The 14,269-nt window shown below is 38.3% G+C and overlaps 1 protein-coding gene across 1 annotated transcript; it reads right to left on the minus strand.

Moving 5' to 3' along the window:
- Positions 1-1,490: 1,490 nt before the first annotated feature.
- LOC131229185 (membrane-anchored ubiquitin-fold protein 1-like) lies at positions 1,491-9,290 on the minus strand. The gene is made up of 5 exons (XM_058225073.1): positions 8,784-9,290; positions 8,324-8,489; positions 2,541-2,708; positions 2,018-2,111; positions 1,491-1,922 (listed from the first exon to the last, which is right to left on the minus strand). The coding sequence occupies exons 2-4, from the start codon at positions 8,454-8,456 to the stop codon at positions 2,056-2,058; spliced, it is 357 nt and encodes a 118-aa protein (XP_058081056.1). The 5' UTR covers positions 8,457-8,489; positions 8,784-9,290; the 3' UTR covers positions 1,491-1,922; positions 2,018-2,055.
- Positions 9,291-14,269: the final 4,979 nt, after the last annotated feature.

Raw genomic sequence — 14,269 nt, forward strand, 5'->3', positions numbered from 1 at the left:
GGTAAACGTTTAATTACTGTTGTTTCTTATGGTGCAGTCCACCTGAGCTTTGCATTTGCCTCTCATTTTTGCACTCATGCCCTAAAATTATTTGGCAAAATGGATGGACGGTGTGGATATAACACATTCATCATGGGTGGGGCCCAAAAAACTTTGACACTCGTGTGCTATTCTTCACAATTCGAGTCCCGCCTAATTCAGGCCCTTAAAAATTTGTACACGAGACATGTATTAACTTAAAATTTACCAATTAAATTATGGATTGTAATTGCTAATTCACCATGTCAAAATCAAATTGTTTGAATAATTTTAATTGTTAATTTGTAAACGCTTATTTTTTTAAATAGGGCCTTTTGATTTTTTTATTTTTTTTCATGATTCACTATCCAATAAATGTCTACCAATTCATAAGTGGGATAATGCCAATAAATTGCATGAATTTGAGACTGATTTGGGACATGGATTGGTCCTCCAAGTTAGCACCAAATTGGCAACACTATCTACCTGAATTTAATTTTATTTTTTAAAAGAACTATTGGGAGAAATGATATCAAATTGTTAAGTATATAAATTAGATATTTATAAAATTAAATATATGAATTTTGTAGTCAAATTCAAGTTATCTGGTTCATAAATTCATCAGACAGTCCGATACAACTTCTCACCAAAGAGTGGACCGTTACACAACCATAAACATGTTCCAGTTTATAAATGAATGCATATTTGAAATGCTTAGAATATTCCGAAGTTAATTCATATTTTTTCATATTTTTTTGGCAAAAAAAAAAAAAAAATGCACCGTTACGGGCCATTACGCCCCCGTATCACCGTTACACCCCCGTATCCGTATCGGTATCGGATGGCATCGTTACGCCAACCGATACTGATACAGGATACCTTATTTATCATGCTTATCTTTTGTATATAAGGTTAAAATAAGCACTTCCACATGATGGACAAAGTGGACTTACATATACAACATGATGGGCGCCACAGAGCATGGGTGTTTTATGCAGCTGTGTAAAACAGGTATTGCAGATGATTCCACTCTTCTATTACAGGCCCAAGCCTGACCCGTAACAGGACAAGACCAGAAACCTGATGGACCAGCCCAATGCTTCTTTGGGACTCCATGTTTGGGAGCTTGTTAACTCATAGGAATAAGGTCGAGTTGACCCAATTAGGCTAAACCTCAACACATGGGTTCTTTCACAAACGGAGGCATATATGCATGTCAATACAGACCAAAAAAATTGCTAGGCCGACATTCTTGGTAGAACATATACAACAATGATGGTCAAAACCATCTATAGTTGGCCATCAAATGGTGGGGTGAGAAGAAAATGATCAGTGCCTCAATGGTCCTAATTCAACAGCCCGTTGTTAGATGATACTGATTGGTGTGTAGGGCCCACAGTTAGAACAATCTGAACTGGCTTGCATGCATAAAATGAGCCACCACCATTCTTAACCGCTACAAGCGAAGACAGTTAATAAAAGCGGAACATTTCATTTGGATCGGTATATAGATTGTTCTTAATCGCTGAACTGAAGACTAGGGGAATTGAAATTTTTACGGGCTAATACTAGTAAGAATCAATGTGGGAAAGATCGAGATTCTTTTTTCTTTCTTTCTTTTCTCCTCTAGAGAAACGAAGCAAATTGGCTCACACAAACACAAATTTGACTAAGAAAATGACGGTACAAAGGATAAGGGTAAGGTCTCATCGTAGGCCTGTAAGAATTGATGAAATAGCAAATGCAGAGAGTAAAAAAGGCATTCTTACGGGGTAGGCAGCAACCCGTGCATAGAAACTTCCCATGACCAGAGAGGCACATCATATCAACTACCCATCAGTGCACTTCGGCCACAGTGACTCACAACCCCAACAACTTAAACATTCGTACAAGCTCTAAACACCCTGCCAATGAAAATAACAAACCTGAAGTTCTCTCAGTCATATGATAGAACAAAACACAGCATAGATGTTTGTTGAAAGTTACTAAGCCCACCTACCAAACATTATACTGAAACTCTTCTAAGAGAAATGCAAATCACAAGATAACACAGACGCACTTGCTCTCTTTTGGCTGTTGCGACGCTTTCTTTTCTGTTATGCAATAAGAAGTTTCAGCCAGATTAGCACCTCTCGACAATAGAAAGAAAGGAAAAAGAAAAAAAAGAACAATGAGTTCGAAGGGCTATTTTTGGACAGCAGGAAATCCGGAATTCTGTTAGATTCAGATTCTGGTAGGTCTCTAACCTGCCATATAGGAAAAATATACAAAAAGACCTGTCCTTCAGCGTGGAAAGCCCTGCTGCTACATTGGGAAACTCCACTTGAAGTTAAGTTCTCCAATGTCACCCATTTATGAGGTTTTCCCCCACAAAATGACAAGCCGATTCCAATGCAACAAGTGCAAGTTCCAACAAAATCAGATTTAATGAGATCTGCATTGCCCTTTTCCAACTGTCCAAGAATATCCTAAAGCAAAAACAATGTTGAAAATGTTTAATGGAACATATCCAAGCATATCACCAGTTCCTTTCTCTGAAGGGGGCCGAACCACTACATGCATTGTCGTGACTCCCCCACCAACATCACATATCGGGCTCTTGCACTCTTCCAGTGTTCTGTTGTTCTCCAATATCTTTCCAGCATTTATTAACTTGACATCGTTCACCGTCCTCGGACCATTCTCCTTCTCTGGTCAAACAATAATAAGGCTGCATTTTTTTAACCAATGATAAGACTGCAAATGCAATTAGGAAACCTAAAAAGGTCTTTTTTCTGATCGATAACAATCAGAAATGTGAATAATAAAGCATCCCATGACAAGTGCATATGGTATATGTATCTCAGATGTATGCAGAGATTTCAGTATCGGTATTGATGCACCCTTGGGATACAGAAACATATCCGTATCGCATGGGAAATATTGCATGTTTAAGGAGACGTATCGCTGTCTGAGGGAAGCATTGGGAAAATGACAAAAAATTTCAAATGGAACTTCTAGAGATGCTAAGAGAGACGTGCTTATACACGTAGAACTCAAAACATTACAAAAAACAAGTAGGCATAATTAGTTTCCTTTGTATAGAGTCCTAAACTATGCACTTTCTGAGAGAACTGATGCAACCATATCCAAAAGGAGTCCACATCATTCATAAATCACATAACGCTACTAACAAAACAAGAACAATACATCCAAAAACTCAAAAAAGGCAGTAACAAATACATGTGCCCACCACATCCCACCAAGAGGTTCCCCAAAAAAAAAATCCCCAGAAAAATGTTTTTTCCCATTTTTTTTTTTTTTTTTTGGAATAATACTGAATTTATTGAAGCTACAACAATGTGTTCCTTGTCCGTTATGATACACCCGTAAAGGCCGATACGTATAGGTAACGGCCATGACCGTTACGCAATGCGGGGGGTGAAAAGGAGCAGTTAGTTTTTTGAGACCATATCAACCGTTATGGTGGCCGTAAAGGCCGTTACAAGGCATAACAACTGTTACTCTCGTAACGGTCGAAAAACGATCACTTAAAAAAAAAAAAAAATCATTTTTCCTCTCTTTTTCACTTATCTCATTCCAAAAACTCTCCTATATCATTTTACAACAGATTTCAACCACTCTTACTATAGCTTTTAAGCTTAAAACTATGGATTGAAGTGATTTGAGCGAATAGAATCTCCGAGGGCCTTTTTTTCAAAAAATTGAAAAAGTAGTATTTACGCCTTTTTCTGATTTCTAGTTCTAATGCTTGATTGTGATGTGTAAACATCAGAGACATAATCATATTAAACAATTCACTTGACAGCCAGATACAACACTCTGACCAAAGAGTGGACCGTTACACTACTATAAACATATTCAAAACAAAAAATGAATACATATTTGAAATATTTACATTATTCTTGATTTTCTAGATATTTGTTCAGAATTTTTCAGGCAAAAGAAAAGTTTCAATCGTTATGAGGGTTGTAACGGTCGTTACGCCCCCATATTGGCCGTTATGGCTGATACCCGTATCGGTAATGGTGGTGACCGTTACGGCCACCGTTACCGATACGGAATACCTTGAGCTACAAAGGCAAAGAAAAAGAAAACATAAATAGAAAGGGAAGTCAAAAGAAAAGAAAATACAAAAACAAAACAACCAGACGACTAAGGCACCCACTCCCTAATAAAAAGATAATCCCTACTAGAACGGCTTCTATTCCTGAAGCAACAATCATTTCTCTCAAAGCCAGAGGGTCCAAATGACCGAGAGGAGTGCAATCCTCCACTTAGCAGAATTCTTCTTACCTGGCCCAATCGAGTGCCAAGCATGGAACAAAATGGCCAACGAGCTAGGCATCACCCACTAGACGTCGAACAAACGAAAGAAACTGCTCCAAACCTCCCTTGCCAGATCACGATGAATAAATAAGTGATCCACCATTTCTGCGTCCTTCAAACAAAGAAGGCATCTATTGGGGAGCACCATGCCTCTTTTGCGAAAATTGTCCACAGTCAAGATTCTGTTCCTTCCAGCCAGTCAAGTGAAAGTGGCAACCTTTGGGGTGGCTCTGTACGAGCACATAGCAGCTGTATGATAATGGGGAGCCTGGACCACAAAATTTGATATCAAAGAGAAGATAGATCTCACCAAAAATAAACCAGACTTTTCAAACCTCCAAACCAGAGAATACTTAGTTGCTAGATTAGGCTGAATCCCCTACAAACAGGAGAGAAGGCAAACCAGCCCAGCAAATCTCCTCATCCAAGAGGTTTCTTCAGCAAGGAGGAACCTAGACTCCACCATCCCTCGAGAAAGAAAAGTAGCTGACAACTGAAACATCCGAATCTGGGCAGAGCCCAGCCAGTCTAGTAAGGGCGGACCCAAGATTTGACTACCCACACCAAATATCTTCCTATAACCTGACCCAAGAACCATCCCCAATGGAGAAACTCAATCCCTCAAAGACCTTAGGTGGAACCCTGGCAATGGCTTTCCAAATATGGGATGCACGATAGAAGGATGCTCCTTTATCCACCACCCCATCTAGGGAGACCCATACTTTCCAAAAACAATGGATTTCCAGAAGCTATCATCCTCCACCCCAAACCTCCAAACCCATTTACCAATCAAAGCTAAGTTGACCTCATCAAGCTTCTTGATCCCAACCATTGATACACATCACATGTCTTCACGAAGTTGGAGTACTTTATAATGGAACCCTCATGATATCTCGTTTCATTTCAAAATATCGCAAGATATCATCAATATAATGCAATGTTATTTGCGCAACCAGGGAATTTTATAGTACCTAGTTGTTTTGTATGAGACACTGGCAATACCGATAATATCAACCAAAATAATGATACCGAAAACACTGGATGAAGGTAATAATCGCCGCATGACAGTATTGATAAGTCAGACACGTGTCACAGATTAGGAAAAAGAGAACCTTAGTTTCGAGATGTGATCAATATGCTATTGAGGAATCTTATGATGCTCGACCAGATGCATAAATCCTCAGGCTTTCAGTTTCAATAAGTAGTACAGGTTGTTCAGAAATCCAGACAGTTGTCGCCTGGCTGGCCCCACCATGGTTGGACCACCTCCAGAAATCTCCTCAATAGGACTGGTGGCCAGCAAATAGATGGTTAAGAAAAGAAATATAGAAACATTCCACATTCAAACCAAAAAAGACCAAGATGGGATGGTCCCCAGTCTGGGAGATTTTCAGTGCAATCAACAAAGGGGATTCATTGTGTCAATGGCCTAGATCAATTAACCATGGAAGCCCACTTGATAAACACAAAACCAACAATACAATGTTTATTCTTGGGTCAAGGATCATATGTTTCCTATCTACAATTTCATGCAGGTAAAGCATTTCTAGCTATCTATATTCTAGATACACTTTTCCATAAATTATGTTTTTAATAATTAATATTTATACTATAATCTGTTTCAACATTATAAATTATAAATGTATGGTTGTATCAGTCGGTCGGGTTTTCTAGTGTCGACAACTACTATGACACTAATGTAGGCAACCATGTCATCATGCATGCATGCATGGGAAAACATCAATGGTGAATGCAACAAATTAGTTCACGGCTCCGAAATAAAAGTACAGAAAAGAACAGAGAGTGGTTAAGCCGGTTTTGATGATGGATTAATTCTTAAAATCCTGCAACATCATCATCACCATCTACCTTATCCCAACTAAGTGGGGTTGGCTACATGAATCCTATTCTGCCATTCAGATTCGTGATGGAAGTTATGGCATAAGTTTGTCACCGGCTTCCAACCTAACGCAACCCTCCTCCTTTATCCGGGCTTGGGACCGGCAACGAGAGCACAAAACTCCCACAGGCGCAATGTAATAGACTATTACATAGGTCGATTACAATCAACTGCTATCTAATAGTCTATTACATAGATTGATTGCAATCAACAAGTTGATTATAATCAATGAGTTTCTTGAGAATCTGCAACAAAATATATATTTATAATCTTCCAGTTTATTCTGAAATCGTGCATCCCCCCACCTCTCTTCCAGTTCATTTTGTTTCAGTTCTAATACTTTAACAGAACAGGTGAAGTTCAGAAAAACTAATGTTTCCTGAAATGATTATCTGTGATTTCTGATGTTTAATTAATCAAGTATTTGTTAGTCTGAACTACTATCAATTAGTTTCTATTGGAACTATTTGAATATTCTTTATTTCCTTTGTCTTTAATGTTTTCTTGTTTATTTACTTAAAGTTGTTATTTATTTGTATATGGAAGTGTCCCTGTGCTTAGATTTTTTAAGTTTGCCGCACTGGACACTTTAGGACACTTCGGCACTTGGTGCCGCCGTGCCGTGCCAAGTGTCTATGTAACACCCCCCATTAGCAAAAAGCTGCAACCTTCCCATCATGGACTGAGATTTACCAGACTTTGTTGCCCTGGAAGATTTTCATTGGGCAATGGCGACGATATTAGATTTTGGGAAGATGTTTGGTTAGGGGAAAAAAGGTTGAGGGAGATCTTTTCCCGATTAGTGGATATCTCGTCAGAAGTTAATTTGAAGGTGGCTAGGTGCTTTTCTTTTCAAGGGGAAATGTCATCTAGGCTCCCTCTTGTAGTTGAAATTTGGATGAGTCTGAGGTCAAGGAGTTGTTGAATCTATTGTGTATGCTGAGTAAAGTTTGCCCATTGGTGTCAGATAGAGATCCATTGAGATGTTTTCATGGTAAATCTGGCAAGTTTTCAGTTAAATCTTTCTACCATTTAATTAGAGGGTCAAATGTCAATGGGGTAAATAGAACAACTAATGTGTGGAGCTATGGTGCTCCTCCAAAGGTGGCCGCTCTGGCTTTGTTAGTGGGACGGAACAAAGTGCTAACAGTAGACAATCTGTGATTCTTCTAAATGTGTGACTTCTATGTTATCAGGATGAGGACGCAGTAAATCATCTTTTCATCCATTGCCTATTTGCAAGAAAGATATGTGAAGGTTTCTTTATCATGTTTGGTACTTAGTGGGTTTTGCCGGGCTCAATTGAAACTTTTCTGCTGTCATGGCATGGTGGAGGCTAAGGGAAGAAGATCTGGCATCTATTTTTGCTAGTTGGGATATGATCAATATGGTCGGAAAGGAATCATCGTTGTTTTAGAAATTGGAAAAGAGATATTGTTGAGGTGTCTAATCTGGCCAAAGAACATTTCAAGGAACGGGGAGCCAGGGAAATAGCGCCATCTCAGTTCCTATAGTTGGGCAGATCAGTAACTAGTTTTTTTTTTTATGTTTTCTGTTTGTTTTTTGTAATCCTTTGGCTTCCACCTTTTTGCAATAAAACCATCAATGAGAGAGAGAGAGAGAGAGAGAGAGAGAGAGAGAGAGATGATCACCACCATCAAACAATACGCATCCATCGATTATGCACCATTTTTCCTTTTCCAATCACATATGGCCATTGGTTACATTTCATTTTTAAACAATCCATCTGCCGGACAACAACAGGACATCTAGCAAAGTGCAATCAGTCTTTAAAGCATAACCCATCCATGAAGGGGCCCACCAGATGAATGGACTACATGAATGGAAGATGTAAGGATGTTAATTCAGGCAGGCAGCATATAATCTCAACAATCAATATCATAGGATTGTCTAACAACAACAACACGTACTACTAAATCATCCTAAAATTTCACCTGTATTTGTCTACCCAAAGCAGAATATGAATCAACATCCAGAGCAAGGAAATCAATCTACAAAGACTCCCAAGAAATGAAAGGAAAAAAAAAAAAAAAACAATATAAGAAAGAAAGACACCTTTAGGCCATTGAGCAAGGATGCTTTCTTTCACAGTGGCAACACTAGTAGCAGCAGGGAATCTCTTCGGACCGATATCCGAACCATCGTGCAACCGAAACTTTATTTCCAACTGCTCCTGCACTCCAGACATCCTCCTTGAAGTATCTCTCCCGCCGGTTTTAGTCTTCTCCCCAACAAAAAATATATAAATAAATAAAATTAAAATAAAATAAATCCTAATGGTTTTTTTTTTCCCCCTCAAAATCCACTAACTTCTTGAGTTGGGTATTCAACAAAATCACACAAATAAATTTTTATGTTAAAACTCTTGCAAGATCATTAAAAATATAGAAAAAAAAGGTGTTGGATTGGATCTTCTTTTTATAATAGAGTAAAACAAGAAGACCACCAAAATCGGTTCCTGAGTATTCAATAAAAAAAAATAAAAAAAATAAAAAACGAAAAAAAAAAAACCCACCCAAAATCTCTGCAAGATCGAGAAGAACCACTCAAAGGTAGGCAAAATCCTTCATGGGTTCTCTCCCTTTCCTATAAAAATGATCTGGGTTTCTACCTTTTCCTCAAAAGAACCACCTAAAAATTACAAAAATAAAAATAATCCTTCTTAAGCTGATCTTGGTTTCTTTCGTCCTTCCTCTCTTTTCCAAAGAACTAGTCCAATTCACAGAGAAAACTTCATGGGAAATCCTCTTCAAGCAATCTTCTGAAACTGATCTGAGTTTCCTCTCTCTCGAAATCCAATCAAAGGGAGAATAAAGAAAAGTCGGAGAAATCAAAGAAATGGAAATCTGTGGTCAATGAGAATCTGGCGTCGCCTTGCTATCAGCTCCTTCTAATCCTCGATCAGTGATTTGATCCTTGTTTCCTTTCGGAAATTTCCTTTGAAATCTTCTTCCCTCGGTTAACTTAGGGGCCGTTTGGCATCTAATAAGAGCTTATTTTCTTATTCTAAAAAATGTCTTATTTTGGACCTTCGCAACCTCGTTAAAAAAATATTATATATGTAACTAGCGAGATAGTTTGCAACCATCTTATAGTTTGTGTACCGACCGAATACTTGGGTCCCACTTAGGATGTTTTATCAAACCGTTGAAGTCAAGACTGTTATTACCATTCTAGCCGTTTAATCGGTGGCCATCGAGTGGGTGGATGGTTAGAATTGAAATGCTTATTTATCCAAATTCACTTACTAGACAAATCAGATTGTTTGATTGGTCGTGGGGTCCACAATTTTGATGGTCCTCTTCTGCACGTGGGACGTGTATTGCAAAAATTGGTGGTGGACTATCACCGTTATGTTGACAAAAAATTCGAGGTAGAGTTGGGCATCAAGTCTGAGTCGCCCTAGATTGGGTCCAACTCGACTCAATCCGAAAATTCCATGGCCTGACCCGAATTGGATCTGATCCGGGATTGAGTCCGGGTCGCCTGACTCGATCCGATCTAGTCAACTACTGGCTTGATCCGATCCGAGTCCGACTCGGTCAGGGAAACCTAATCGGATCGAAATGGGTACGGTTCAGATTGGTCTGATGTTTTTTTATTTTTTTGAAAATTTAAAAAAATCCAAAAAATTGTAAAATTAAAAATAAAAAATTAAATTTTTTTTCCTAAGTGATTAAATAACTAAGTGAGACTTTTTTTTTTTTTTTTTCAATGTAGTATCAGATATTCGAATGTACTTTTATACATGTGAATGAATAAATGTACCTTATTGATTCCCATGTTTGTTTTACATTATTTAAAAAATGGTGGTGAATTTTAAATCATACACAAGGTATAGTTTCATGGAAATCTAAGCCGTTAAAGCTGCCGACCTAACCATTGATGGTGCATGGCCTAAAAGTTTTACTGAGAGTTTAAGACGATGATACTAATTACCAAAATTTTCCATTTGAATCTCAATCACTCCATCCATCTAATAGCCATTTATTATTTAAGAGTATGCTTCATCCACAGTGTGGCTCATAATAAGAAATTAAGGGTAACATGCACATACTGACATACAGATTAGGTAAAACTAACATGCACATATTGACATAAAATGAACAAAGTAAATAGACCATGTCCAAAATCAAAAGTAAATAAACCTAACATGCACATACTGACATACAGATTAGGTAAATCTTTCATACATTTAATATCCTCATAATGATGAATGCCTTTGTAGCATGTAACTACATAAACCTTGTCCATAACCGTAATAGTAACCCCCTCCTCCACCTTCACCTTCGTTGCCAGAATCATCATTCGGTTCTCTTTTTACAGATTCAACTGCAGGAGAATTTTACGATGACTCCGAACTGAATGTGTCCAAAAAATGGTCGTTCACCTCTGCTGAATTGGATAGTGAGGATGTCTTCCCATCATCCTCATTCATAGATGCAACAAGTTTTTTCAGGCGCTTTTTATAATCTGATTTGTACGGGATTCCCAACTGCCTATAAAATGCTGCAAGACTTTTAAGAAACTTTGATGGTTTACTTGTGCCTATTTCAGTATCATGTTGTCTCAGAGGTATATGTTGTAGTCTGGTACTTGATCTGGATGCCATTTTCAAGCTTTCTTTAATGGCTTCTTTATAATCGCATTCTTTTTGTTCTCTTAAAATTCTCTCTTGTTTTTCTTCTCTACTAATTGTGGAAGGCCTGGAACCAGAGGCAGTTCCTCTACTTAATCTTTCTTTATTTATAATAGGCTCACTTCTATATATTCTTTGGTTGGTTGTATTGGTTGTAGTTGTAGGGTGAGGGGTGTAGAAAGTCTTTGTATTTGAGTCGAGAATGGCTCGAAATAAATTTCAGACTTCTTGAGGAGCTTTGTTACATAGTGCGGCATTTTCTCTCTGACAAGGCAAATGTAATTTGAGGCGATTTATTTTGTTGACAAATTGCTTTCTACACAACTTACATTGTAACTTTATCTTTCCATCTTGAGAGTAGACTTGTACTCCATAATCTCAAATATCTACTGATGCATCATTTTCCGATAACATATCTACAAGTGTATATCTGATTAGGTTAGGATAACATAAAAAAAAGAAGTTAAAGTGATGAATGAACGCAATTACCCAACAATATAATATGAAATTTAAACAACATTAACTAATTGAATATTACAAATGAAAAGAGAGAAATATACATCCACCCATAACCATAATATTACAATCTAACCGTTAAAAAATAATTACAAATATCATGATATAACTTTTAAGCAAATGTAACAGAAACAGAAGGTAGTGTCTCATCTTGTAGCTGTAGGTACTGTTTCATCTTCCTTGTCACTCTCCTCTTCATTGAACTCCTCATCAACAGAGTTTTCTCATATTGGATGCAACCAATCCTGTGTACAAATGAGCGCTTTAACCGATTCAGGTGTAAGTGAGCTTTTATACTTGTTTACGACCCTACTCCCCGTACTAAAAGTAGATTCTGAAGCCACAGTTGAAATTGGAATTGATAATATGTCTCGTGCGATTAATGAGAGCACAAAGTAATATGAATTATCATATCTTGTCATTCACCAGTCCAAAACATCAAATTCATCGCCTTTGGATTTTACAACTAGAAGTGGCTCCTCGAGATAGTCTTCAAGTTCTGATACAGGCATTTGCATTTAAGTCTCTTTTCGCTATGCCACGTAAGACATGAAATCATCTACCATTTCTTCTTATGGTTCATCAACAGCAGAGCTGGAACCCACTTGAGGAGCTTTGTCTTTTGCGGCGCACACATAGAAATTGTACAATTCACTAACTGCATCACGAATCTTATCAACCTCAGCGACACCCATCGCACTATACAACTTACTACATATGAATTCAACCATCATCATCTTGTATCGGGGATCAAGAGCGACCGCAATAGCCATTACTAGACTACACTCAGACCGATACTTATCAAACTTTACTTGTATACCCATGGTCATTAAGTGTAAAAAGTCTACTCTACTACTGCTTTTCACAAGATATCTTTTCCCTTCTAAAGTTCTAGCAGAAATATATTTATTGTTGGATACTTGCTTCCCAAAATTTCTTCATATTGTTGTAAAAAACTGAAATGAACTTACGAATTGATTCAGATAGCTCTTAACTGATCATCTTTAGAAGACAACCAAATATACGCACTATCACGCTTCGCATAATGAGAGAATGCGGGTCTCAAAGCTATTGGTGAATCCAACATTTCAAAAGTTGAATTCCAACGTGTCGTGACGTACAGCTTCATCGTTCTCTGAGTTGACAAATTCAACTGCTTCACGATCTCATTCCATGTATGTAATCGTGAAGGTGACCCCCGTATGTAACTTCATACTCTCTCTTATGTTCTTGATCGTGGGATCAATTGTTTTAAGGCCATTTTGTATAATCAAGTTTAGGATGTGGGCACAACACCTAATACGAGGAGATGCAAGATAACGAAAGTTTATGATTCTCTTGCAAAGCCTTCATTCGACATCAACATAGTGAGTAGTTAGTGACATATACCCCTTTCGTTGATTGGATGCCGTCCACAAATCTGATGTCAGGTTAATTCGAAAAATTATTTCCAACTCTCCTTTCAACTTAAGCTTCTCGCTTTCATACATCTTCATGCACACTCTCTTTATTATTGTATGGAAGATCTTTTTGTATTTGAGGTTAAGGCATCTGACTAGTTCGACAAAAGCAGGACTCTCTAGCATTTGAAATGGTCTTTCATTGGTAATAATTAACTTGACCATCAACTCATTTACCAGCTCTTTATTATACTTGTAGATGAACAATGTACCCTCCGACAGACCTACTGCAGATTGCGTAAATGAAAGTGTTTGTTGCCCTGATGCCGGAGTCCTCACTTTTTTACAACACTTCGAAATATGTTTCTTCAGAGGTGTGGTCAAACCATCTGCTTGCTTAGCATACTGAGTCTTGCAATACTTGCATTGTATTTTCACAGTGCTGTTCTTCAGGGTTACTTCTTCAAAATCATCCCACACTACCGATCTCTTTTTCGCTTTTTTCACAACATATGACCGTGAGATACTAGTATCAATGGGCACCTCTTCAAGTTCAAAACCTAATCATTCATCTTCAAGGATCATCGGCGATGTAATTGACAAACCGCTCGGGGTATTGGAAAGATCCTCTGTCACGCCCCAAACTTGGAAACAGGTCTCACAAAATTTTCGATCTCCGAATTCGGCACCGATAACCTCCATAGTACCCCATTCTCGGCTCCCTACACCCATATACTAGGTTCCGATCTTGGGATCCTACAAGGAGGATTTTCAACGTGAATTTAATTCGTAATAAGCATAACTCACGAATAATAACGAGAACACCATCACAAAAATCCACTATGATCAAAACTTGAGTACAATGCGCATAAAGGGAAATACAATGATAATAATGACAAAATTCCAGAAGCTCTGCGGCATGCTCCCGCTCCTGCTCAGCTACGGCCTAGCGTCACCTACCGCAACGGTCGGGCATAAGCTTATAGAAAGCTTAGAGGGTGGTGAAAGTGTGTCCACACGGTAGAAATGTAAGTATGTAATATCAAAGTAATGCAGAAATGCTAGTAAGTCCATGAATGCCATCAGTCGTACCAAGGCTATGCGATGCAAGACATGAATGCTATCGGCCATACCAAGGCCATACGATATAAAGCCTACAGGGCGAATGTCATATGCGAGGTGCAACTCAAGCATACCAAATGTCATCTAAATCCTCATATCAATACAGTTTATCTCTGGAATATATATCACTGGGGTATAGTACACTATACACCAGATTGCTGCTCACTGGACGCGCAACCATGTAAGTGAAAAAGACCTCACTATTCGCCTACTAATATCAGCCCTGCATGTCGATAGTGGATACATTTATGAGCTGGTCAAACTCAGCATAGTTATGCCCCCTACCCTCGGGCAGATAAGGCCACACACCCTTCCAATCGACCA

Source organism: Magnolia sinica, chromosome 16, assembly GCF_029962835.1.
Source record: "Magnolia sinica isolate HGM2019 chromosome 16, MsV1, whole genome shotgun sequence".
Classification (NCBI taxonomy): Eukaryota; Viridiplantae; Streptophyta; class Magnoliopsida; order Magnoliales; family Magnoliaceae; genus Magnolia; species Magnolia sinica.